At 41.8% G+C, this 23,429-nt stretch overlaps 1 protein-coding gene across 3 annotated transcripts in view; it reads right to left on the bottom strand.

Moving 5' to 3' along the window:
* Positions 1-23,429, bottom strand: part of LOC145350931 (B-cell scaffold protein with ankyrin repeats-like) — a 232,404-nt gene that overhangs the window by 18,373 nt on the left and 190,602 nt on the right. For 2 of the 3 annotated variants that reach the window (XM_080200418.1, XM_080200427.1), the window contains exons 9-12: positions 21,437-21,560; positions 13,284-13,493; positions 4,599-4,658; positions 1,334-1,518 (exon numbers count right to left, since the gene is read on the bottom strand). In XM_080200418.1, the coding sequence (XP_080056544.1) occupies positions 1,334-1,518; positions 4,599-4,658; positions 13,284-13,493; positions 21,437-21,560 (579 nt within the window). The remainder of the gene's footprint in view (positions 1-1,333; positions 1,519-4,598; positions 4,659-13,283; positions 13,494-21,436; positions 21,561-23,429) is intronic. The other variant, XM_080200437.1, reaches the window with a different exon arrangement.

Genomic DNA, 23,429 nt, shown 5'->3' with positions numbered 1-23,429 from the left:
CTGCTATCACAGTGCTCCTAACACAATTTGCTGGCCCACAGGATTATTGTCCATTCCTGCTATGGGCCTAAGCTAGCACTTAATGAAAGAGAAACTGATGGCTAGAATTGAAATCTCAAATCCACGTTCAACAGGGTGAAGATGTAGCTGTCCATGTGACACATCTTGAGATTTTGATGGTGTTTGTGACACCAGATCTGGTTTTCAGTTGGTATCTAATTCTGTGACTGAAGCAGATTGCTCCAAGAGGTTTTGATAAAGCTACTGCAGTGAAAAGAGGACAGAAATTTCAAAGATCACCAGAAGAATGAAGGCAGAATTCTGGAGAATGTGCCAGAATTGTCAAAATGTGCACGGTCTCTTCAAAACAGTGACCAAAGCACAATCCATAGCAAGTTTTAAACATGAAATGATTAAATATTTGAAAAAGAAGCAGACTGGATTGGTGGGATTATCCAATGAGGAACTGGGAGCTGGAGAAATATTCCCCCTACTGGCAGACAGAGATTGTAATTATAACTGACAGGAAATTCTGGTTAGAAACAAGGATATAAAAGTTTCTAATCCAAAACACTGACACAGACTTGACAATAAGATGTAAGATTTTATCGTGAAGGGGTGTTTGAAGCTGTAAAGTTTTTATGAGGTACAGTTTATTTCACTTTATTTCCGAGGTTCATGTGTAGAATTTAGGAAGAAACGCTTGCATTTCTGTAGTATCTTTTACGATCCTAGGATGCCTGAAAGCATTTTACAGCCAATGAAATACTGCTTTTATTTTTATAGCAATAAATTGTATTAATTTAAAGAATATAAAGACTGCAATGTCACATTTCTGTTGTTTTTTTTTGTAAGGATATTGATGCTGTGCACAGAGAATGATTTCCCTTTAATCTCTCACAATGGAGGAGGGTGCTGCTTGAACAGGACAGAGTTCAGGGTGGGGGATTTGTTCCTTTGGCTCAGACTGTCAGAGAGGAGGTTTGGCTGTTTATTCCCTTTAAGAGGCAGGGCCGAGAGAGTAAAAAACACTCCTGTTATTGGGAAATCCACTCTGCTTGTCCTGATCACAAAAAATTGATCTTTGAAGATCCCTATCTCAGATGTGTGGTTGAGTTTGTGAACTGTCAGTACCCAGACTAATGTGTTAGGGAAGAAAATCCCTTCTTATTTCAAATAAACCTGATTCAGTCATTTTAAAAAAATTCACATCTGACCAGATCCACTGCTTTATACCACCTTAGGCTCAGAACCTTGGAAGAAAGAGGTCCTAACTCCATGTTAGTAGCTCGAATTCCTTTGCTGACAGATCTGTCCTGTGTTGTTCAGGTACCTGTTGTGCAGCATCTTGATCTTTCTGTTCTGTCTGCCATTGTTTAAACTTTTCTTGTGCTTCATTCACCGTGAGAGCTCCTTTTTTGACCAATTCTTGCAGATGGATTAGCTGTTGCTGTCCTGGATTGTACTCTGCCCTGAATGTGTCGTATATTGGGCTCTCATCAATCTTGGGTCTGGTGGCTGCACAGCGCAAACAGGATCAATTAGAAATGCAGAGGGACTTTGCTGTTGAATGATCTTATACAAGCCTAGAATTACATTGATCAGTCAGGAGGTACATTATCAGAGTGAATTTGTTCCATAGGAACTGTCCAACAACTGTAGTTATAATGCATGAAAATAACAGGAAATATCATCAGATTCTTTAGGAATAAATTGAGTGCTTTAGCACCCATTTTCTAAGAACTACACGGCCAATAAAGACTCCAAGGTACACAAGCACATTTCCGGCAAGGAGATTGCAGGTCACTAACTTGGTAGAGAGTTCTGTGCAGGTCTAATGATCGCTGGCATTTCTTGGAGCCACATTGCACCCCCTCTTTAAATATTGCAGGATGTCTTCAGATGGTATAGACCATAGTAATATCCAACATGTGCAGCCAACAAACAGTGTGAGGAATATTGGCTGCACACTTCAATTATGTAAAATAACAGCAACGCCACTTTACCTACAATGCAATGAACTGGTACAGGTTAATCTTACACCACAATCTACTCAATTTGGGGGAGGTGGTGGCATGGTGATATTGTCACTGGTCTAGTATCCCAGAGATCCAAGGTAACTATAGGCCGGTGAGCTTGACATCCGTGGTAGGGAAGTTGTTGGAGAGGATTCTTAGAGATAGGATGTATGCACATTTAAAATGGAACAATCTCATTAGTGACTGACAGCATGGTTTTGGAAGAGGGAGGTTGTGCCTTACAAATTTGGTGGAGTTTTTTGAGGAGGTGACAAAAACAGCTGGCGAAGGAAGGACCGTGGATGTTGTCTATATGGATTTCAGTAAGGCGTTTGACAAAGTCCCTCACGGCAGGTTGGTTAAGAAGGTTAAGGCTCATGGGATACAAGGAGAGGTGGCAAATGGGTAGAGAACTGGCTTGGCCACAGGAGACAGAGGGTGGCAGTCGAAGGATCTTTTTCCGGCTGGAGGTCTGTGACCAGTGGTGTTCTGCAGGGCTCTGTACTGGACTTCTGCTATTTGTGATATATATAAATGATCTGGAAGAAGGTGTAACTGATGTGATCAGCAAGTTTGCAGATGACACGAAGATTGCTGGACTTGCGGATAGCTATGAACATTGTCAGGCAATACAGCAGGATATAGATAGGCTGGAAAATTGGGCAGAGAAATAGCAGATGGAATTTAATCCAGATAAATGCAAGGTGATGCATTTTGGAAGAACTAATGTCGGGGGAGCTATACAATAAATGGCAGGGCCATCAAGAGTACAGAAACACAGAGGGACTTAGGTGTGAAAGTCCACAAATCCTTGAAGATGGCAGCACAGGTGGAGAAGGTGGTGAAGAAGGCATATGGTATGCTTGCCTTTATAGGACGGGGTATAGAGTCTAAAAGCTGGAGTCTGATGTTGCAGCTGTATAGAACGCTGGTTAGGCACGTTTGGAGTACTGTGTCCAGTTCTGGTCACAGCACTACCAGAAGGACATGGAGGCTTTAGAGAGAGTGCAGAGAAGGTTTACCAGGATGTTGCCTGGTATGGAAGGTCTTAGCTATGAGGAGAGATTGGGTAGACTGGGGTTGTTCTCCCTGGAAAGACGGAGAATGAGGGATGACCTAATAGAGGTGTACAAAATCATGAAGGGTATAGATAGGGTGAATAGTGGGAAGCTTTTTCCCAAGTTGGAGGTGACAATCATGAGGGGTCACGGGCTTAAGGTGAGCGGGGAGAGGTATAACTCGGATATCAGAGGGACGTTTTTTATGCAGAGGGTGGTGGGGGCCTGGAATGCACTGCCAAGTAGGGTGGTAGAGGCGGACACGCTGGGATCATTTAAGACTTACCTGGATAGTCACATGAACAGACTGGGAATGGAGGGATACACCCTCTGTCTCCTGTGGCCAAGCCAGTTCTCTACCCATTTGCCACCTCTCCTTGTATCCCATGAGCCTTAACCTTCTTAACCAACCTGCCGTGAGGGACTTTGTCAAACGCCTTACTGAAATAACGCCTTACTGATACCAATGAGTGGCACAGGCTTGGAGGGCCGAAGGGCCTGTTTCCTGAGCTGTATTGTTCCTTGTTCTTTTTTGTTTTTTGTAATGCTCTGGGGATCTGGATATGAATCCCACCATGGCAGATGGTGAAATGTGAAATCAACAGAAATCTGAAATTGAGCCTGATGACGGTCATGAAACCATTGTTGATTGTGGTGAAAACCCATCTGGTTGACTACTGTTCTTTAGGGAAATCTGCCACCATTACTCGGTTGGGCCTAAATGTGATTCCAGAGCCACAGCAACTTGGTTGACTTTTAAATGCCCTCTGAAATAACCAAGTGAGACCCTCAGTTCAAGGCAATTAGGGATGGACAACAAATGCTGGCCTTGTCAATGTGATTGTGTATTTGCATATTGTGCCTCTTTATCTTTCTAGTGCTAATACACAACAAAGCATTGTGGTGAAGAGGCACCCATGAACCAGGCAGCTCACAGTAACCTCTCTATATTTTACAGCAGTCTGTAGATGTGGAAAAGGGACAAATTCAATGTGGGTTTTTGAAGTGTGTAAAGGTCACTGTAGCTGGTTACAAATGTACAGATATACAGATGAAATGAAGAATTCTCAGTGAAATATTGATAAATTTTTTATTAAATGATTTCAAAACTAATTGAATTCAAAAATAATGGAACAACTTCACTCTAAATGACTAAAATATAATTATTTTCAATAGTGATGAATTATCATTGTAAAGGTTATCAAGCTTTAGTTTTCTCAAATTCTGAGAAATAGTTCATTAAAATGTACAGAAATTCAAATACTTGGTGATTAAAAAGAAAATGGTGTGGGTGATTTTCCAGATGTTTGCCACCAGGAGGCAGCCTCGCCCATCAGTTGGATAATGATGGGCTAGCTGTGTGTGATACTCCATAGAAAATGTTCTTTATTGGTTTTGTACAGTGAAAAAGACAACTCAACAATGCTTGGGGTTTGATTAACGACATCTCAAAGCTGCATACTGAAAAAATGTATCTACCCTCTGAGTTACCAAGTGACACCAAAAATGGCAATGGCCCTACCTCTTTTGGGGATAGCGTAGAGCTTTTCATCGATTCCTTTTCCAGTCTTTTGCTGAAACACTAAGTCAAAATCATATTAGTATCTGTTGACAGTTCCTGAGCAAAAACATTTGATCTTTGACTCCCTTGGAGTCTCCTCAGGCCAACATTAATCCAATTGAGTAGACTCTGAGCTGGATCTGAAATGTCAAATCCACCTATCAGCACTGAAGGCATCCCAAGAATATAATCCAAAAATGTGTACATTTCATTGAAATATTGTTCACCAATCATTGTTTAAATTTATTGAACATCCACCAAGTAAATCACTTTCTTATCAATGAGATAAAGAGCTTTCTATTCGTAGAATCATTGAATGGTTACAGCATCATTGAAGGCCATTTGGCCTGTTGTGTCTAGGTTCTTAGCAAGAGCAATTCATCGAGTCCCACTCCCCTGCATTTTCCCCATAGCCCTGCTCTCTTTAGAAAACCATGATTGAATCCACCTCTGTCATTCTGTCACACAGTACAGTCCACCACGGCGCAAATAAAGTTTTTCTCATATTGCCTTTGGATTCTCGGCCTTTCTGCTAACAGGAACAGTTACTCTCTATCTGCTCTCTAGCTGCTCTATCAAATCCCCTCTTAATTTCTCTCCTCTAAGGGAATAGCCATGGCTTCTCCAATCTATCCATATAACTGGAGTTCATAATCCCTAAAGCCATTCTGTGAACATTTTCTGCACACTCTCTAAAGCCTAACCCTAATGCCCTAACACTGAAATTATTGGATACAATATTCCAGTTAGGGCTGAAGCAGTGCGTTCTAAAGATTCATCACAACTTCCTTCTTAGAAACATAGAAAAACTACAGCACAATACAAGCCCTTCGGCCCACAAAGTTGTGCCAAACATGCCCCTACCTTAGAGATTACAAGGCTTACCTGTACTCCTCTATCATACTAAGTTCCATATAATTATCTAAAAGTCTCTTAAAAGACCCTATCGAATCCGCTTCCACTACTGTTGCTGGCAGCCCATTCCACGCACACACCACTCTCCGAGTGAAAAACTTACCCCTGACATCTTGTCCGTATCTACTCCCCAGTACCTTAAACCTGTGTCGTCTTGTGGCAACCATTTCAGCCCTGGGAAAAAGCCTCTGACCTACTCGATCAATACCTCTCAACATCTTATACGCCTCTATCAGATCACCCCTCATCCTTCGTCTCTCCAAGGAGAAAAGGCCGAGCTCACTCAACCTATCCTCATAAGGCATACTCCCCAATCCAGGCAGCATCTTTGTAAATCTCCTCTGTACCCTTTCTATGGCTTCCACATCCTTCCTGTAATGATGCGACCAGAACTGAGCATAGTACTCCAAGTGGGGTCTGACCAGGTCCTATATAGCTGCAACATTATCTCTCAACTTCTAAACTCAATTCCTTGATTGATTTTTTTTGTATTCTATGCCCTAATTTATAAAGTAAGAAGTCTTGCAACACCAGGTTAAAGCCCAACAGGTTATTCGGTACTAGCTTTTGGAGTCTCAGGCTCTTTCATGAGGTGAGTGAGGACTTGTTTTCACAAAGAGGCCATATACAGAAACAAACTCAATTTACAAGATAATAGTTGGAATGCGTGTCTTTACAGGCAATCAAGTCTTAAACGTACAGACAATGTGAGTGGAGAGAGGGCCAAGCACAGGTTAAAGAGATGTGTATTGTCGCCAGCCAGGACAGTTTGTGAGATTTTGCAAGCCCAGGCAAGTCGTGTCCATTATAGATAGTGTGACATGAACCCAAGATCCTGGTTGAGTCCATCTTCATGTGTGCGGAACTTGGGTATCAGTTTCTGCTCAGTGATTCTGCATTGTCACGTGTTGTGAAGACAGCCTTGTAGAATGCTTACCCGAAGATCAGAGGCTGAATGCCCATGATTGCTGTAGTGTTCCCTGAATAGAAGGGAACACTCCTGTCTGGTGATTGTCAAGCGATGTTCGTTCATCCGTTGTCATAGCATCTGGATGGTCTCTCCAATGTACCATGCCTCAGGACATCCTTCCTTGCAGCATATCAGGTAGACAACGTTGGCCGAGTTGCAAGTATATGTACCATGCACGTGGTGGTTGGTGTTCTCACGTGAGATGATGGCATCTATGTTGATGATTCGGCACATCTTGCAGAGGTTACTGTGGCAGGGTTGTGTGCTGTTGAGGTCACTGTTCTCCTGAAGGCTGGGTAGTTTGCTGTCGACAATGGGTTGTTTGAGGTTGTGCGGTTGTTTGAAGGCAAGAAGTGGGGGTGTGGGGATGGCCTTGGTGAGGTGTTCATCTTCATCAATGACGTGTTGCAGGCTCCAGAGAAGATGTTGTAGCTTCTCTGCTCTGGGGAAGGACTAGACGATGAAGGGTACTCTGTCCGCCGTATCCCATATTAGTCTTCTGAGGAGATCGGTGCGGTTTTTCGCTGTGGCGTGTTGGAACTGTCGTTCGATGAGTCGAGCGCCATATCCTATTCTTATGAGAGCATCTTTCAGCATTTGTAGGTGTCTGTTGCGATCCTCCTCATCTGAGCAGATCCTGTGTATACGGAGGGCTTGTCTGTAGAGAATGGCTTCTTTAACATGTTTAGGGTGGAAGCTGGAATAGTGGAGCATCGTGAGGTTATCTGTGGGCTTGCGGTACATAAGAACATAAGAACATAAGAAATAGGAGCAGGAGTAGGCCATCTAGCCCCTCAAGCCTGCCCCGCCATTCAATAAGATAATGGCTGATCTGTCGTGGCTCAGTTCCACTTTCCCGCCCTCTCCCCATAACCCTTAATCCCCTCGCTTATCAAAAACCCATCAACCCGCGTCTTAAAAATATTTAGCGAGGCAGCCTCCACCACTTCAACGGGCAGAGAATTCCAGAGATTCACCACCCTTTGAGTGAAGAAGTTCCTCCTCAACTCCGTTCTAAACCGCCCCCCTTTTATCTTGAGGCTGTGCCCCCTAGTCCTACTGTCCTTTCTGAGCGGGAAGAGTCTCTCCACCTCTATCCTATCCATCCCATTCATCATCTTATATGTCTCAATGAGATCTCCCCTCATTCTTCTAAACTCTAACGAGTACAAGCCTAGTTTATTCAGCCTCTCCTCATAGCTCAACCCCCTCAACTCCGGCATCAGCCTAGTAAACCTCCTCTGCACTCCCTCCAAGGCCAAAATATCCTTGCATAAGTGCAGCGCCCAAAACTGCACACAGTACTCCAGCTGCGGCCTCACCAGTGCCCTATACAGCTGCAGCAAGACCTCCCTACTTTTATATTCAATCCCCCTCGCTATGAAGGCCAGCATCCCATTAGCCTTCCTGACCACCTGCTGCACCTGCAGGCTGGGTTTTTGCGACTCATGCACAAGGACCCCGAGGTCCCTCTGCACCGTCGCCTGCTGCAGTTTTTCGCCACGTAAGCAATAGTCCTTCCTACCATACAGTGAGGTGCTGAGGTGACCATCCTTGATGAAGATGTGTGTGTCCAAGAATACAACTGATTCTGGAGAGTAATCCACAGTGAGTCTGATGGTGGGATGGAATTTGTTGATGTCATCATATAGTTGTTTCAATAATTGTTCGCTATGAGTCCAAAGGAAGAAAATGTCATCAATGTTTCCAGTGTATAGCTTCTGTTGAAGGTCCTATGCGGTGAAGAGATCTTTTTCGAACCTGTGCATAAAGATGTTGGCATATTGAGGTGCGAATTTGGCCCCTATGGCTGTTCCGTGTGTCTGGATGAAGAACTGGTTGTTGAAGGTGAAGATGTTGTGGTCCAGGATGAAATGGATGAGTTCTCCGAGGCAGCCTTCACAACACATGCCAACGTAGAATTGCTGAGCAGAAACCGATGGCCAAGTTCCACACACATGAGGACGGCCTCAACCAGGATCTTGGGCTCATGTCACACTATCTGTAATGGACACAACTTGTCTGGGCTTGCAAAATCTCACAAACTGTCCTGGCTGGAGACATCTCTTTAACCTGTGTTTAACCCTCTCTCCACTCACATTCTCTATACCTTTAAAACTTGATTATCTGTAAAGACTCGCATTCCAGCCATTGTAAATTGAGTTTGTGTCTGGATATGCCCTATTTGTGAACACAAGTCTTCACTCACCTGATGAAGGAGCCTGAAACTCTGAAAGCTAGTACCAAATAAACCTGTTTGACTTTAACCTCGTGTTGTGAGACTTCTTACTATGCTTACCCCAGTCCAATGCAGCATCTCCACATCCTGATTTATAAAGCCCTACTCTTTTAACACTTTCGCTACTTGCTCTGTCATCTTTAATAATTTGTGCACATATTCCCCCACCCCAAGTCTCGCTGTTTCTCCACCTCCTTTAATTTGCGTTTTTATTGCTTCTCCTTATTCTTCAATCAGTATTGTTGTGCCTTCTGAGTCAGAATAATACTTCATTGCACAGAAAGCAAGTCATTGAGTTTAAACCAGTTTAGATGGTGCTCCTTGTCTCCATTATAAATATTGCTTATTCCAATGCTCTCCTTATTTCCTTCCACCTTCCACCCTGTCTAAATTTGAGCTGCTTGTATCCTAACTGACACTGTGTTCAACCATCACCCTGATGCTCACTGATTTATCTTAACTGCTGTCAGGTAATGCTTAATTTTAAAATTCTTGTCTTTGTTTTCAAACTCTTCCATTGTCTTACCCCTTCCCTATCTCTGTAACCTCCTCCAACTCCACATTCCCCTGACATGTCTGCATTTCTCCAATTCTGTCCTTTTGAATATCCCTGGTTTCCTTTGCTGCACCCTTGATGTCTAACTCTTTAGCTGCTTAGGCTCCAAGTTCTGGAATTTCCTCTTCAAACTGTTCCAGTTCTCTCCTTTAATTTGTTTCTAAAACATAACTCTTTGACTAAGCATTAATATTTTCTTAATATTAATAATTCTTAATATTTTCTCTCAAAGTGCATTCCAGTTCATAACAACTCTGTCCTTCATAATTTTCCTTATTCCCCCTTTGCTTCTTTTTTCCAATTACCTTCAATGTGTTCTTTCATTACTGACCAAACTTCCAGTGGGAATAATTTCTCCATATTTAGTTTCCCTAAATTCTGTCTTCTCTCTGTCTTTCACTGTGGAAAAATGATAAACTGGTGGAGACACCATCTCACTTTATCTGTGCTCGGATCCATTTCCAAACAGGATGATGGGCTACCCATGGGAACGACTGTGTGACAGTAAGTGGCTCCTCTCTATTGTTGGGAGTCAGTAGTTGGAATTTTACTGCCCCATCTGCCATGGGAATCAGAGTGAGTTGGTGGGGTGGGCCATGGAAAGGTCTGTTGGCCTCAGGGAGGATTTTACGGTTGCAGGACACGCAAAGCTGTAAAATCCTGCCCAATGTGATTTTTGTGATGCTAGAAAGCTACCATAGTAATCATAACTCTCAATATTTGCTTGTCCCTATCACAAGGGCCAGATCAATCACTGAACAGCCATAGTCTCACTCACTTTAAACTGAGACCAGATGATAGCCAGAGTCTAAGTAACCGACCAATGGTCAGGGATAGTTGTAGGATACACAGGTTGGGGATAAGACCATGATGGGATTTGAAACAAGAATAGAATTGTAAAATTAAGACATTGCTGGACCATTAGCCCATGTAGATCAGCAGGCAGATGTGTGATGGTGAACAGGACTAAGTGTGAATTAGGAAATCAGCAGCAAGATTTTGGATGAGGATTGAAGTTTATGGGAGAGTGGGGATAGGAGGCTGCCAGGATTGTATTGGAGGAGGCAAGCTGAGGGATAAAAAAGGCACCAGGCCAATTGAAGCAAGAGTGGAGTCAGATGGTGTTAATGTGGTAGAAGTCACGTGATGGATATGTGCTTGGTTTCGGCTTCTGTTTCTGCTTTATTTGTATCAGCATTAGTCACAGATTAATATCCACCTCCCACCAGCATTTCTATGAGTAGCACTAGTTAAATTGGACGTGACCTGCTGCAATGGTAGTTCTGATAATGAAAACTTTAAATTGAAATAATCTAAAGATGGGTCTTGAGGATTTCCAATGATGAGGCTGTAACTATTGCCTTTGGTTTATTCCATTGAGGGATTGTCCTTGGGAAGAAAGATTGTTGATTCACTATCTTGGGAACAAATGGTCTGTAGTTTGGGTGAATGGCTACTTTGTGTTTTGTCATTGCCGGAGATATATATAAAGGTAAACATAAAGGTATACATACAGCTATATAGCCATACAAGTATATATACAGCTATACATACAGGTATATATCCAGGCATACATACACGCACACAGGTACACACAAGTATACATACAGGTATACATGCATATTCAGGTAAAGAATGTCATAACTAATCATTCAACTCTAATCTAAAATCTGAGCCACATCTAAAAAGTGACTTTAAGGAGTTGTTTTCTTTCAAATTATTGTTTCATGGTATGTGGGCATCACTGACAAGAGGGGCATTTGTTGCCTATCCTTAATTATCCTTGAACTGAGTGGATAAGGATAATTAATCCAAGCCATTGCTAAGCCATTCCAGAGGACAGTTAAGAATGAACAATATTCTGTGGATCTGGAATCACATGTAGACCAGACTAGGTAAGGGTGGCCCTCAATAATGACGTAATTAAAATTAGGAATGGATAAGAGGCTACAAATGGAGGTGTGCAGAGATCGTGAAGGCTTGGAATTCCTAAATTTCTTCACCTCTCTCTCCTTTGTTAAAATGCCTCATGAAACAAGCTAATGTCACCTGATGTGGCTCAGTTTCCAAAGACATTTTTGACTAATATCAGTCTTGTTAACCACTTTGTGGATATTTTGCAAGCTGAATGTGCTATTATAAATCTCGGTTGTTGCTGCATGGGTCTATGGAGTAGCTATTGCATTTTTTACTTTTGCTAGTTTACAGAGTTGACATTTTTGGCTGATATGCAAATGAGGAATTAATTAACAAAAGTAATGAGCAAGGAAATTCATGACAACTGAGCCGAGGCCTCTGAAATGATAGTGGGATCACAGGTGGCTTTCCTGGTCAGTCTTAATCACACAACACTCCTCCAGAAAACTCATACTTAACCCCTTGGAGTACAATGCTATTGAAATGAGATCTAAGTGCCTGGGATCAAACAGGTCAATAATGATAATAAATTAAATCAGACTGCAGGAAACACTCAACAATCCTATTGATTGGGCAGTAAGTAGTTTAATTGACGTGATTTCAGCTTGTGCTGAGACCTGCAGCCTTTTAATGGTCTAAACTGCATCAGCACTATTAATATAGTCCCTGAGCATAAAGCAGCTAACTTCTCATCATCAAACTTGCTTTTAGAGAAGAGGTTGTTAATAATTGTGATGTGGAGATGCCGGCATTGGACTGGGGTGGGCATAGTAAAAAGTCTCACAACACCAAGTTAAAATCTAACAGGTTTATTTGGTAGCACTTGCTACCAAATAAACCTGTTGGTAATAACTGGAAGGACTGCTTTCCTTTCCTAGGACTTCAATTTGCAAAAACCTTATTTGCCTACATGGAAATTACAGTTCAATTGGAGGCCATTCAGCCTATCAACTACATGCTGGCTTTTGAGATAAAACTATCAACAATTATTCCAATTCCCTGAATCCTTCCATATTCCATCTTTTCAAATCAGAGAATCTCACAGCCCAGAGGAGATCATTCTTTCAATTGTACCTGTGCTGCCGGTTCTTGGAGAGAATCCATTGAGTCCCACTTCTCCTGCTCTTCCCCCATTGCCCTGTCATCTTTTCTTTATATGTATTTATACAACTCCATTTGAAAATTTCGATTAAATCTGCTTCAACTGTCCTTTCAGACAGTGCCTTCCAATCACAACAATTCGCTGTGTAAAAAGAAACGTTCTCCTAATCTCGCTCCTCTCTCTGGTTCTGTTACCAGTTACCTTAAATCTTTGTCTGGTCACTGATCCTCCTGCCAGTGGAAACAGTTTCTCCCCATTTACTCCATCAAAATCCTTCATGGTTTTGAACACCTCTGTCAAACTTCTCCTTAATTCCCTGCTCTGAGGAAATTGATCTCAGTTTCTCCAACCTCAGCTTGTTTCCATGTTGTAAACATCTCTGACTTTATAGATGGATAAGATGGGTATAGAGGGATAAGGGCCAAATGCAGGCAATTGGGATTAGTTTAAGGGTTTAAAAAAAAAGTTGGCATGGACAGGTTGGGCCGAAGGGCCTGTTTCCATGCTGTAAACCTGAGCCTGTTTCCATGCTGTAAATCTCTATGATTCTCCATATTATCTGAAGACCCTCACACCCAGTATCTCCTCTGCACCCTCCCCAAAGCCTTCACATCTTCACATCCCCTCTAAAGTGTGGTGCCCAGAGCTGGACATAATCCTCTATCTGAGGCCCAACCAGTGATCTTGGGGCCTACATTCCAGCTGGTTAGTAGCCAGTTGAATCAAAGGTGCTTTCCCTCACTCTACTGGATGGTCAGCCTTCCCTCTGGTCATCTTTTGTGGAGGAAGCTTTTCACTCCCATTTACTTGTCCTGTAGGAGAGGATGAATATTCCTAATAAAGAAGAGACAAGCTCATGCTTCATCACATTATAACATCCCATCTAGGCACCAGTAAATCCAACACTGCTGCAGCATAAACAACTATAACTACAGTGAATGACATACCTTGAGCTATAAAGGGGGTATTGTCCATACATTGCAGAGTGGTGGGCCGAGGAATAGGAGCTGGTGGTCTCTTTACAACATTGGCTGTGTTTTCCTTTTTGTCTTCTGGTAAAATTAAATCATAAGGGTCTTCATCATCCATTGTCAAAGTGTATGGATCCTCCTCATCCTTCATCTTCTCATTCTCCACCATGTCCGAACATTCTTCAGCTGTTAAAACAGTTGGAAATAGTTTCATTCCTGTTTAGGATTTTAAAAATATCAGGATATAAATCCACTAAGCCTAACTGCACACTGGCTTCCACTGACAAGGGTTGTGGGCCAGAGGACTGAACATTGCTGTGGACCCATTTTCCTCTGAATTCACCTATTTTTGGAGAGTTTGCTGAAATTAGTTATATTTGTTTAAAATCGTGAAGGGTTTGGATACAGTTAGTGTGGAGAACGTGTTTCCAGTGGCTGGAGGGTTGTTAACCAGAGGACAGTGATTGGCGGAAGAACCAGAGCCAACATGAAGAAATTTTTTTTTAATGTTTGGAAAGAACTGGCTGAAAGGTCGGTGGAAGCATAACTTTCAGAAGGGAATTGGATAAATACTGCAAGGCTACAGGGAAAGAGCAGGGGGTGCAGGACTAATTGGATAGTCTTTTAAGGAGCAAGCACATATGGGACATGCTATATAATTCTGTGATTCTATAATTCTAATTCATGGAACACTAACAGGCTGGTTTGGGACTAATGGAGAATTTTTGGTCTGTTTAAAACCAATTAGTAAACCATTCATCCTCACAAAAATATAACTTTGTAATACTGCAAGAACTAAGAGTGATATTTGAATATAGTTATCCAAGTGCAGAAGATCCATTGTGACCAATGCTTTATAAAGAATTATAACATTTAGTAGATCAAATCCAACTTTCTGAAATTAACAATGTAATCGATCTTAGGAACTGAAAAGTTATCAGTCTAAAAGTCAGTTCACTAACTGTTTTGTTGTCTAAAATAAATGAACAATTACATAGTTACATGGTAAGTTTACAGAAGAAAGGTCATTCAGTCCAATTTCTGTTCTTCCATTCAGAAATTTCTAATAAACCTCAATTCTGGCCTCTCGAGCATCTCTGATTTTAATTAAAAAACACGCTGGAAAATCTTAGCAGGTCTGGCAGCATCTGTAAGCAGAGAAACAAGCTGATATTTCGAGTCCAGATGACCCTTTGTCAAAGCTAAAAGGCATAGGAAGTGGGAGATATTTATACTGCAAGATGAGGTAATGAAAGTGAGGTAATGCATTTTGGAAGGTCTAATACAGATTGGAAATATACAGTAAATGGCAGAACCCTTAGGAGTATTGATAGGCAAAGGGATCTGGGTGTACAGGTACACAGGTTACCGAAAGTGGCAATGTGGGTGGAGAAGGTAGTCAAGAAGGCATATGGCATGCTTGCCTTTATCGGCCAGGGTATTGAGTTTAAAAATTGGCAAGTCATGTTGCCGCTTTATAAAACCTTAGTTAGGCCGCACTTGGAATATAGTGTTCAATTCTGGTTGCCACATTACCAGAAGGATGTGGAGGCTTTGGAGAGGATACTGAAAAGATTTATCAGGATGTTGCCTGGTATGGAGGGCACTAGCTCAGAGGAACAGTTGGAGAAACTTGGTTTGTTATCACTGGAGCAGCGGAGGTTGAGGGAAGACCTGGTAGAAGTCTACAAGATTATGAGACGCATGGGCAGAATGGATAGTCAGAAGCTTTTTCCCAGGGGGGAAGAGTCAATTACTAAGGGACACAGGTTTAAGGTGTGAGGGGCAAGTTGTACAAAGCAGATTTTTTTACACAGACAGTGGTGGATGCCTGGAACTCGTTGCTGGGGGAGATAATGGAAGCATACATGGTAGTGACTTCTAAGGGGAGTCTTGACAAGTACATGAATAGGATGGGAATAGAGGGATGTGGTCCCCGGAAGGGTAGGGGATTTTAGTTAAGTCAGGCAGCATGGTCGGTGCAGGCTTGGAGGGCGAAGGGCCTGTTCCTTTGCTGTAATTTTCTTTATTCTTTGAAAGATGAGTCATAGCCCATAAAAACAAGGGAAAAGGCTGTTAATGACAGTCCATGGAGAGAATGGAAAGCGTGAAAGGCCAAATGGCAGAGAAGCTGAAATCAGAGGGTAAGCTGTGACAGATGAAGATGTGGAGGGAGAGAGACGGGTAGAAGAGAGGTAAAATTGAGAAAAAAGGAGAAAAATGAAGCAAAGAAGGAGCTAAGATAAGAAAAGGGGGATAAAATAGAAGGAAGAATGGGAGGAAATAAAAAGAAAGATAATAAAGAAATAAAAGGTAGAGAACAGTTAAAAATTAAATAAAATGAAAACAAAGTGGATGAGGTGGGGTGGAGCTAATCATCTGAAGTTGTTGAATTCAGTGTTGAGACCGTAAGGCTGTGAAGTGCCGAGCCGGAAGATGAGATGCTGTTCCTTCAGTTTGTGTTGAGCGTCACTGTAACATTGCAGCAGGCCAAGGACAGACATGTGGGCATAGGAACAGGATTGTGTGTTAAAATGGTAAGCAACTGGAAGGTCAGGGTCAGGAAAAACCATTTTCTCTTTTGATTTCAGATTCTGGCATTCGCAATAATTTGCTTTTATCTGATTTTGATCATTCCAGAGTTGGCAGTTGTCCCTTCAGCTGCTTGGGGAAAAGCTCTGGAATTCCCTCCCTCCGCTTCTCTCTCCTCCTTCTTTAAGACAGTGCTTAAAACCCACCTGTTTGACAAAACTCTGGTCAGCTGATCTGATATCTCCTTATATGGCTCAGTGTCTTTTTTTATAATATTCCTGTTAAGCACTTCTAATGCCAGTTGTTGTTGTCATTAATCCCATGATATTTTGAAGAAAAACAGGTAATTTCCCTCCCAAGTCCAGACCAATATTTGTGCAGCACTGAAAAATAGACTAACTGGCCATTGTTGTTTGTGGGAGCTTGCTGTGTCACATTTCCTACATTACAACAGTAAATTCACTTCAAGAATTCATTGGTTGCAAAGCACTTTGGGGCATTTGGAAAGATAGCAAATAATTTTTAAAAAATCTTTAACAAGGTTTAAAAAGACCCTGATTAAAGTCTTAAGATACCAACAGAAAAAGACAGGATAAACTATTTCCACTGGTAGGAGATTCTAGAACTAAGAGGCATAGTCTTAGAATTACGGTTTGACCATTCAGCAGATGTTAGGAAGCATACTCTACACACAAAGGGTAGTGGAGGTCTGGAACTCTCTTCCACAAACAGCAGTTGATGCCAGAGCAATTGCTAACTTTAAATCTGAGAGGTAATTTTTTAAGCAAAGGCATTAAGGGATATGGGCCAAAGGCAGGTATATGAGTTAGGTCACAGATCAGCCATGATCTCACTGAATGGTGGGACAGACTCAATGGGCTGATTGGCCTACTCCTGTTCCTATGTTCTTATTTCCTTCCTGTTGCTACTTCTATAGTTTGTTTTTCTTTTTGGTCTGATTAGTCTATTTGTCTCAATTGACCACAAGGTGGAGTAGATGAGCTGTGAGTTGTGATTCCTGAGTTTCACTCTCTGGATGAGTGCAGCATTCATTTGGCATCAACACCTACATCAATGGTTGAGACCAGTGAGCCACTAGATGCAGGATTTATGGCACCAATGCTCCAGCTAGCAGCATGCTGAGGGTCTGACTTAGCTGTCTCCCAAATCTGATAACATTTTAACATAAAACAACTGTGAGAAGCAGAGTAAAATGTTCTGGCAGCTTTTGGAATGCAGCCAAATAAACATTTAAATTTTGGAAAAAATAATCCTATTGCCTGCTGATGGAGTTTTTTAAATTCCAGCAGCTTTATATAACAATGAGCAGTTGGACAATATTTCTGACTGACTGAACATACATCTACATTTTTAATGGAAGTATCAAAAAAGAAGCTCTGGAAAGGTCAATAGCTCTTCTACCCCAGACATCAATGTACCCTTGTCACCATCCCACACTCTCCCTGCATTGATGGGTAAGGGAGAAAACCAGCTGTCACTGCTGAAAAAAAGACACAAGAATAATATGTCTGAAATATTACCCAAAGGAATAGTCTTTATAGTCAAAATCCCCAATAAAAACAAAGCATTGTAATTCTTCAGCACTTGTCACAACCTCAGGACTTTATAGCTAATTGACTAATTTGACCTGGAACCACTGTTGTGAAGTTAGAAACTAGACAGCCTATGTGCACACAAATAGCTATCTTCTGAATAAATTCCTAAATTTATAGACCTATAATAAGTTATCTCTCAGCCTTCTCATTCCTTGAGAAAAGAGTCTCAGTCTCTTTGGTCTTTCCTCATTATTTTATTTTTTCACAGGATGTGGGCATTGCTGGTTAGACCAGCATTTATTTCCCATCCCTAGTTGCCCTTGAGAAGCTTGTAATGAGCCACAATCTTGAACCATTGCAGACCCTGAGGTGTAGGTACACCCACAGTGCCATTAGAGAGAGAATTCCAGGATTTTCAGCAACAGTGAAGGAATGTCGATATATTTCCAAGTCAGGATGATGTGTGGCTTGGAGGAGAACTTGTAGTGTTCCAAGGTATCTGGTGCTCTTGTCCTTACACCAGATAAGGTCATGGATTTGGAAGGTGCTGTCGAAGGAGCCTGGTGAGTTCCTGCATCTTGGTACACATGGCTGCCACTGTGCATTGGTCGTAGACGGAGTGAATGTTGAAGGTGATGGATGGGGTGCCAATCAAGTGGACTGCTTTGTCCTGGATGGTGATGAGTTTCTTTAGTGTTGTTGGAGCTGCATTTACCTAGACAAGTGGAGCATTTTCCATCACACTTCTGACATGTGTCTTGTAGATGGTGGATAGTCAGGAGTTTAGGGAGTCAGGAAGTGGGTTACTCTCGCAGAATTCCCAGCCTCTAGCTTGCTCTGGTAGATCTTTAACTGGTTCAATTAAATTTCTGATCAACGGTTAACTCCAGGATGTTAATAAATTCAGTGAAGGTTAATCGCCATCAGAGGGAGATAGTTAGGTTCTCTCTTAATAGAGATGGTCAGTGTCTGGCACTCGTGTGGTGTGAATATTACTTTCCACTTGTCAGCCCAAGCCTGGATAGTGTCCAAGTCTTGCAGCATTTGGACACGGACTGCTTCAGTATCTGAGGAGTTACAAATGGTGCTGAACAATGTGCAATCATCAGTGAATAGCCCCACTTCTGAAGAAGCAGCTGAAGATGGTTTGGGTCTTGGATGCTCCCCTGTGGAACTCTTGCAGCGATGTCCTGGAGCTGAGGTAATGGACTTCTAACCACCACAACCATCTTCCTTTGTGCCAGGTATGACTTCAACCAGAGGAGGATTTTCTCCCGATTCCCAGCACAGGTTGCACCTCAAGGTTTGTATTTCTTCGAGTAAAAGGCGTTAAGAGATGAATCTAACAGATGTTTGAGACAATTGAAAATTTCATAGATAAATAAAAAGAGGAACTATTTCCTCTGGGAGTTTTGTGGCGGGGGGGAGTGGGGAGGTGGAGGTAGAATCCAGGACCAGGGTGCAGAACCTTGAAATGGAAGCCAGACCATTCAGAGGTGATATCAGTGATATCAGGAAGCACTTCCTCACACAAAGGGGACTGGCAATTTAGAACTCTCTCCCCAGAAAGGTTACTGAAGCTGGGGAGTTCAATTAAACATTTTGAAACTGAGATTGATAGATTTTTATTCAGCAATTTTACTTTATGGAACCTAAGACGGGTAAATGGAGTTAAAATACAGATCAACCATTGAATATGGAACAAGTACAAGAAGCAAGCTCTTCCACTACAATCATTTCCTTCAGCAGCCTGGGATAAAAGCCATCTGGACCAAGTGACATATCTGGCCTAAGTACAACCAACCTTTCCATTTTCATGCTATCCATTGCCTCCACTTTCCAGGGACCATGTGGGAAGACAGTGGCATTGTGAGAATGTCAGAGTAATCCAGAGACTTAGGCTAATGCTTTGGGATCACAGGTTCAAATCTGCCATGGCATCTGGTAAAATTTAGATTCAATTAATTAATAAAATCTGGAATTGAAGCTAATCTCAGTGATGGTGACCATGAAACTATCATCGATTGTTATAAAAACCTACTTGGTTCACTCATGTCCTTTCAGGAAGGAAATCTGCCATTCATAACCAATCTGGCTTACATGTGATTCCAGATCTCAGTAATGTGGTTGATTCTTAACTGCCCTCCGAAATGGCTGAGCAAGACACTCAGTTCCAGAGCAAGTAGGGATGGGCAACAAATGCTGGCCTTGTCAGCGATGCCCACATACCCATGAAAGAATTAATTAAATTACTACCTCCAATTCAATCAATCTTTTCAGATTCTTCCACCTTAATAAACACTGATACTAATAACTCATTTAAGTATTCTAGCTATGTCTGTGCCTCTAAACATATATCACCCTCTTTGTTCCAAATAGGATCCATTCCACCTCTACTATTTGCTTACTTACATACTAGTAAAAGGTTTTCTGGTTTCCTTTTACATTGACTGTCATTCTATTCTCACTCGTTCTCTTTGCCAGTCTTATTTTACTTTTTAAATCCCCTCCCAACCTTTTGTGCTCAACTTAATTTTCACTTCAAGAATTCACCTCACAAGCACCATAACTTTCCTTTTCTGTTTCTTTGTAATCTCTATCTTCCTCATCATCCAAGAAGCTGTGTTATTCGCTCCCTTATGTGTCACTCTTGTACCTGAAAAATCTATCTTAAAAATCACCTTTGTTCCATTACAGTTCTGTTATAACCCTCAACAATCTAATTGTCATAGGTGCATCTGTCCACATCAATATCGGTAGGAGTGACCAACACAAAGTCCTCGTGGAGGCAAAGTCCTATTTTTACTTTGAGGATACGCTCCATCGTGTTGTGTGGTATTTCCACTGTGCTAAATGGGATAGATTTCAAACAGATGCATCAACTCAAAACTGGGCATCTGCACTGTGGACCATCAGCCGCAGTGGAATTGTACTGAACCACAAACATGGCCCAGCATATCCCCCACTCTACTATCGCCATCAAACCAGGGGTTCAGTCCTGGTTCAATGAAGAATGCAGGAGGGCGGGAGAAGCACCAGGCATATCTAAAAATGAGGTCTCACCTGGTGAAACTATCATGAAGTACTACTCGCATGTCAAACAATGGAAGCAGCATGCGACAGACAGAGCTAAGCGATCCCTAACCAATGGAACAGATCTGCAGTCCTGCCACATTTGGTCACGGGGACACTCATGTGTGCAGCTCCAGCAACACTCAAGAAGCTCAAAACCATTCAGGATAAAGCAGCCCACATGAATGAACAAAGAACAAAGAAAATTACAGCACAGGAACAGGTCCTCCTAGCCTGCACCGACCATACTGCCCAACTTAACTAAAACCCCCTACCCTTCTGGGGATCATATCTCTCTATTCCCATCCTATTCATGTACTTGTCAAGATGCTCCTTAAAAGTCACTACGGTATCCGCTTCCACTACCTCCCCTGGCAATGAATTCCAGGTACCCACTGCTCTTTGTAAAAAATCTGCCTTGTACATCTCCTTTAAACCTTGCTCCTTGCACCTTAAACTTATGCCCCCTAGTAACTGACTCTTTTACCCTAGGAAAAAGCTTCTGACTATCCACTCCGTTCATACCTCTCATAATCTTGTAGACTTCTATCATGTCTCCCCTCAACTTCTGTCGCCCCAGTGAGAACAAACCAAGTTTCTCCAACCTCTCCTCATAGCTAATGCCTTCCACACCAGGCACCCATCTACCACCAGCCACTCCATCACCAAAGCATTGTGGCAGCAATGTGTATCGTTTACAAGATGCACTGCAGAAACTCACTATGCTCCTAAGGCAACACCTGTGGTCTCTACTGCTCCAAATGACAAGGGTAGCGGATACACTGGGATATCAGCACCTGTGAGTTCCCCTCCAAATCACACAGATCCTCGCTTGCAAATATATCATCATTCCTTCAACGTCGCTGGGTCAAAATCCTGGAATTCCCTCCCTAAAAAGCAGTAAATATTGACCTAGCCAGTGACATCTTCATGTCATGAAAGAATAAATAATGTTTTGATGGTACTTACGGCTTTTCACACAGCACTGTGCCATCATTTCATAAATATTTTCCTCTTTTTCTTCTTCTATAGGCTGATGAATACCATCGTCACTCAGGCAAGTTTCTATCCACTGGTGTCTCTTGGCTGACACCTGTTAAGGAGCAAACAGAAGAATTGTTTCTAAAGATGTAATTAATTTACAATGAGTTTTTCCAAATGTTACATTGAAAATTTTTGTTTGAAATAATATCATAGAAATTGGAATTTCTCAGGTGAAGAATGTACAAGATACATGATCTTGTATACATGATCTGGGAACTTGATCAGGTACAACTAGGATTGCCTTCTTCTGAATATAAAACAACAATTTCAGCACTTTCATACATTTCCATAAAAAACAGAACAAGCATAAGTACCTATTAATAGTGTATAATGACACCACAAGTCCCAACCAGAATGGAGATGATTGGGAAATTGCCCCTGCCAATCATGCCTGGATACAAGGACTGGGATTAATTTTACAACATAATTTGTATTATTATGCAACCATCCTCCATCATTGCATTTTGTTGCAAAAATGATTTCTTTTTAATCGAGACTTTGCTGTATTTTTGGTTATGAGTTTTGTTCATGAAGACTCTTCTTAAATAGACTCTGCTGACTGTTTAAATTAGATTCTGTTTATTGTGAATACTGCTGTAAATCCAATCCTGCCTCCCATTCATTGATTGACTCCGCTGTCAATATTCACTTTGCCATTTTATAGGCCAGCATGACTTGAATCTATCTCTAAATATTCAAGATAACCATAACCTGTCAACATATTTACAGTTAATAGGTTTCTAAACAACATCAAGTCAGCATTCTTCATTTAACTTTGCTCCGATAACCTAGATATGTGACTTTATTCTAAGTCTTGCTTTATAGCATTTTTCAAGCTTATAGCTCACATAATTGGCAGCATCATTTATTGAGGCCCTGAAAATTGGTTAACAGGTTTGACAGTACTTCAAAAATAATTCATTAGCTGTCATATGCTAAGGGATGTCCAGTGGTTTGACAGATGCCATGTATAAGCAACTTATTCCTCTTTCTAATCTGCCTGATTTGTAACTTGTCAACTTGTGGAAAAAATATTTTCTTAAATTTTTCCCATTCTACAAGATTAGCCCTAATTTATTTTGTCTTTTCTTCCTAATTATAACCTTTCATTCCTGGTAGCACTCAAGTGAATCCTAAATAGAGACTATGGTTTTAATGTTCATCCCTTATTGTTACTCACAAAACATTCTAATCACAATATTCCAACACGAGCCGAACCAATATCTTGAGGAAATTTAAGATTGTTTTTGTATTGTTGCCATATCTATAAACAGACAGGCTGCTGGATAATTTTGAGTTGACATACTGTATTAGATGTTGGAATTGTGATGTACTTCACAATGTTGAAAGGTGCAATAGATGCTACATAGAGTCAAATGATTTTTCTTACAAATAGCCAAGGTTAGTGGGTAGAATCTCATCTCTGAGTCATAGGTGGGGTTCAAGTCTGAACCCAGCCTGGGCAGCACAAAGGCCTAATGATTAGCACTGCTGCCTCACAGCTCCAGGGATCCTGGTTTGATTCCTGGCTTGGGTCACTGTATGGAGTTTGCATGTTCTTCCCTTGTCTGCATGGGTTTCCTCTGGGTAATCTGATTTCCTCCCACAGCCCAAAGACGTGCAAGTTAGGTGCACTGACTATGCTAAATCGCCCCTGGGATTTGTAGGTTAGAGGGATTAGTAGGGTAAATATGCGGGGTTATGGGATAGTGGCTGGGTGGGATTGTTGTTGGTGCAGAGTTGATGGGCTGAATGGCCTCCTTCTGCACTGTAGGGATTCTATGAAGTCCTGCTCAGAGACTTGAGCACATGTTCCAGTGCAGTACTGAGGGAGGGCTGCAAGCCACAGGTGCCATCTTTTAGAATGGATGTTAACTGAAGCTCATCTGCTCCCTCAGACAGACAATAAAGATCCTAT

The sequence above is a fragment of the Carcharhinus amblyrhynchos genome, chromosome 1 (assembly GCF_965287045.1).
Source record: "Carcharhinus amblyrhynchos chromosome 1, sCarAmb.v2.hapA, whole genome shotgun sequence".
Lineage (NCBI taxonomy): Eukaryota > Metazoa > Chordata > Chondrichthyes > Carcharhiniformes > Carcharhinidae > Carcharhinus > Carcharhinus amblyrhynchos.
This window is presented reverse-complemented; position numbering and strand designations above follow the sequence as displayed.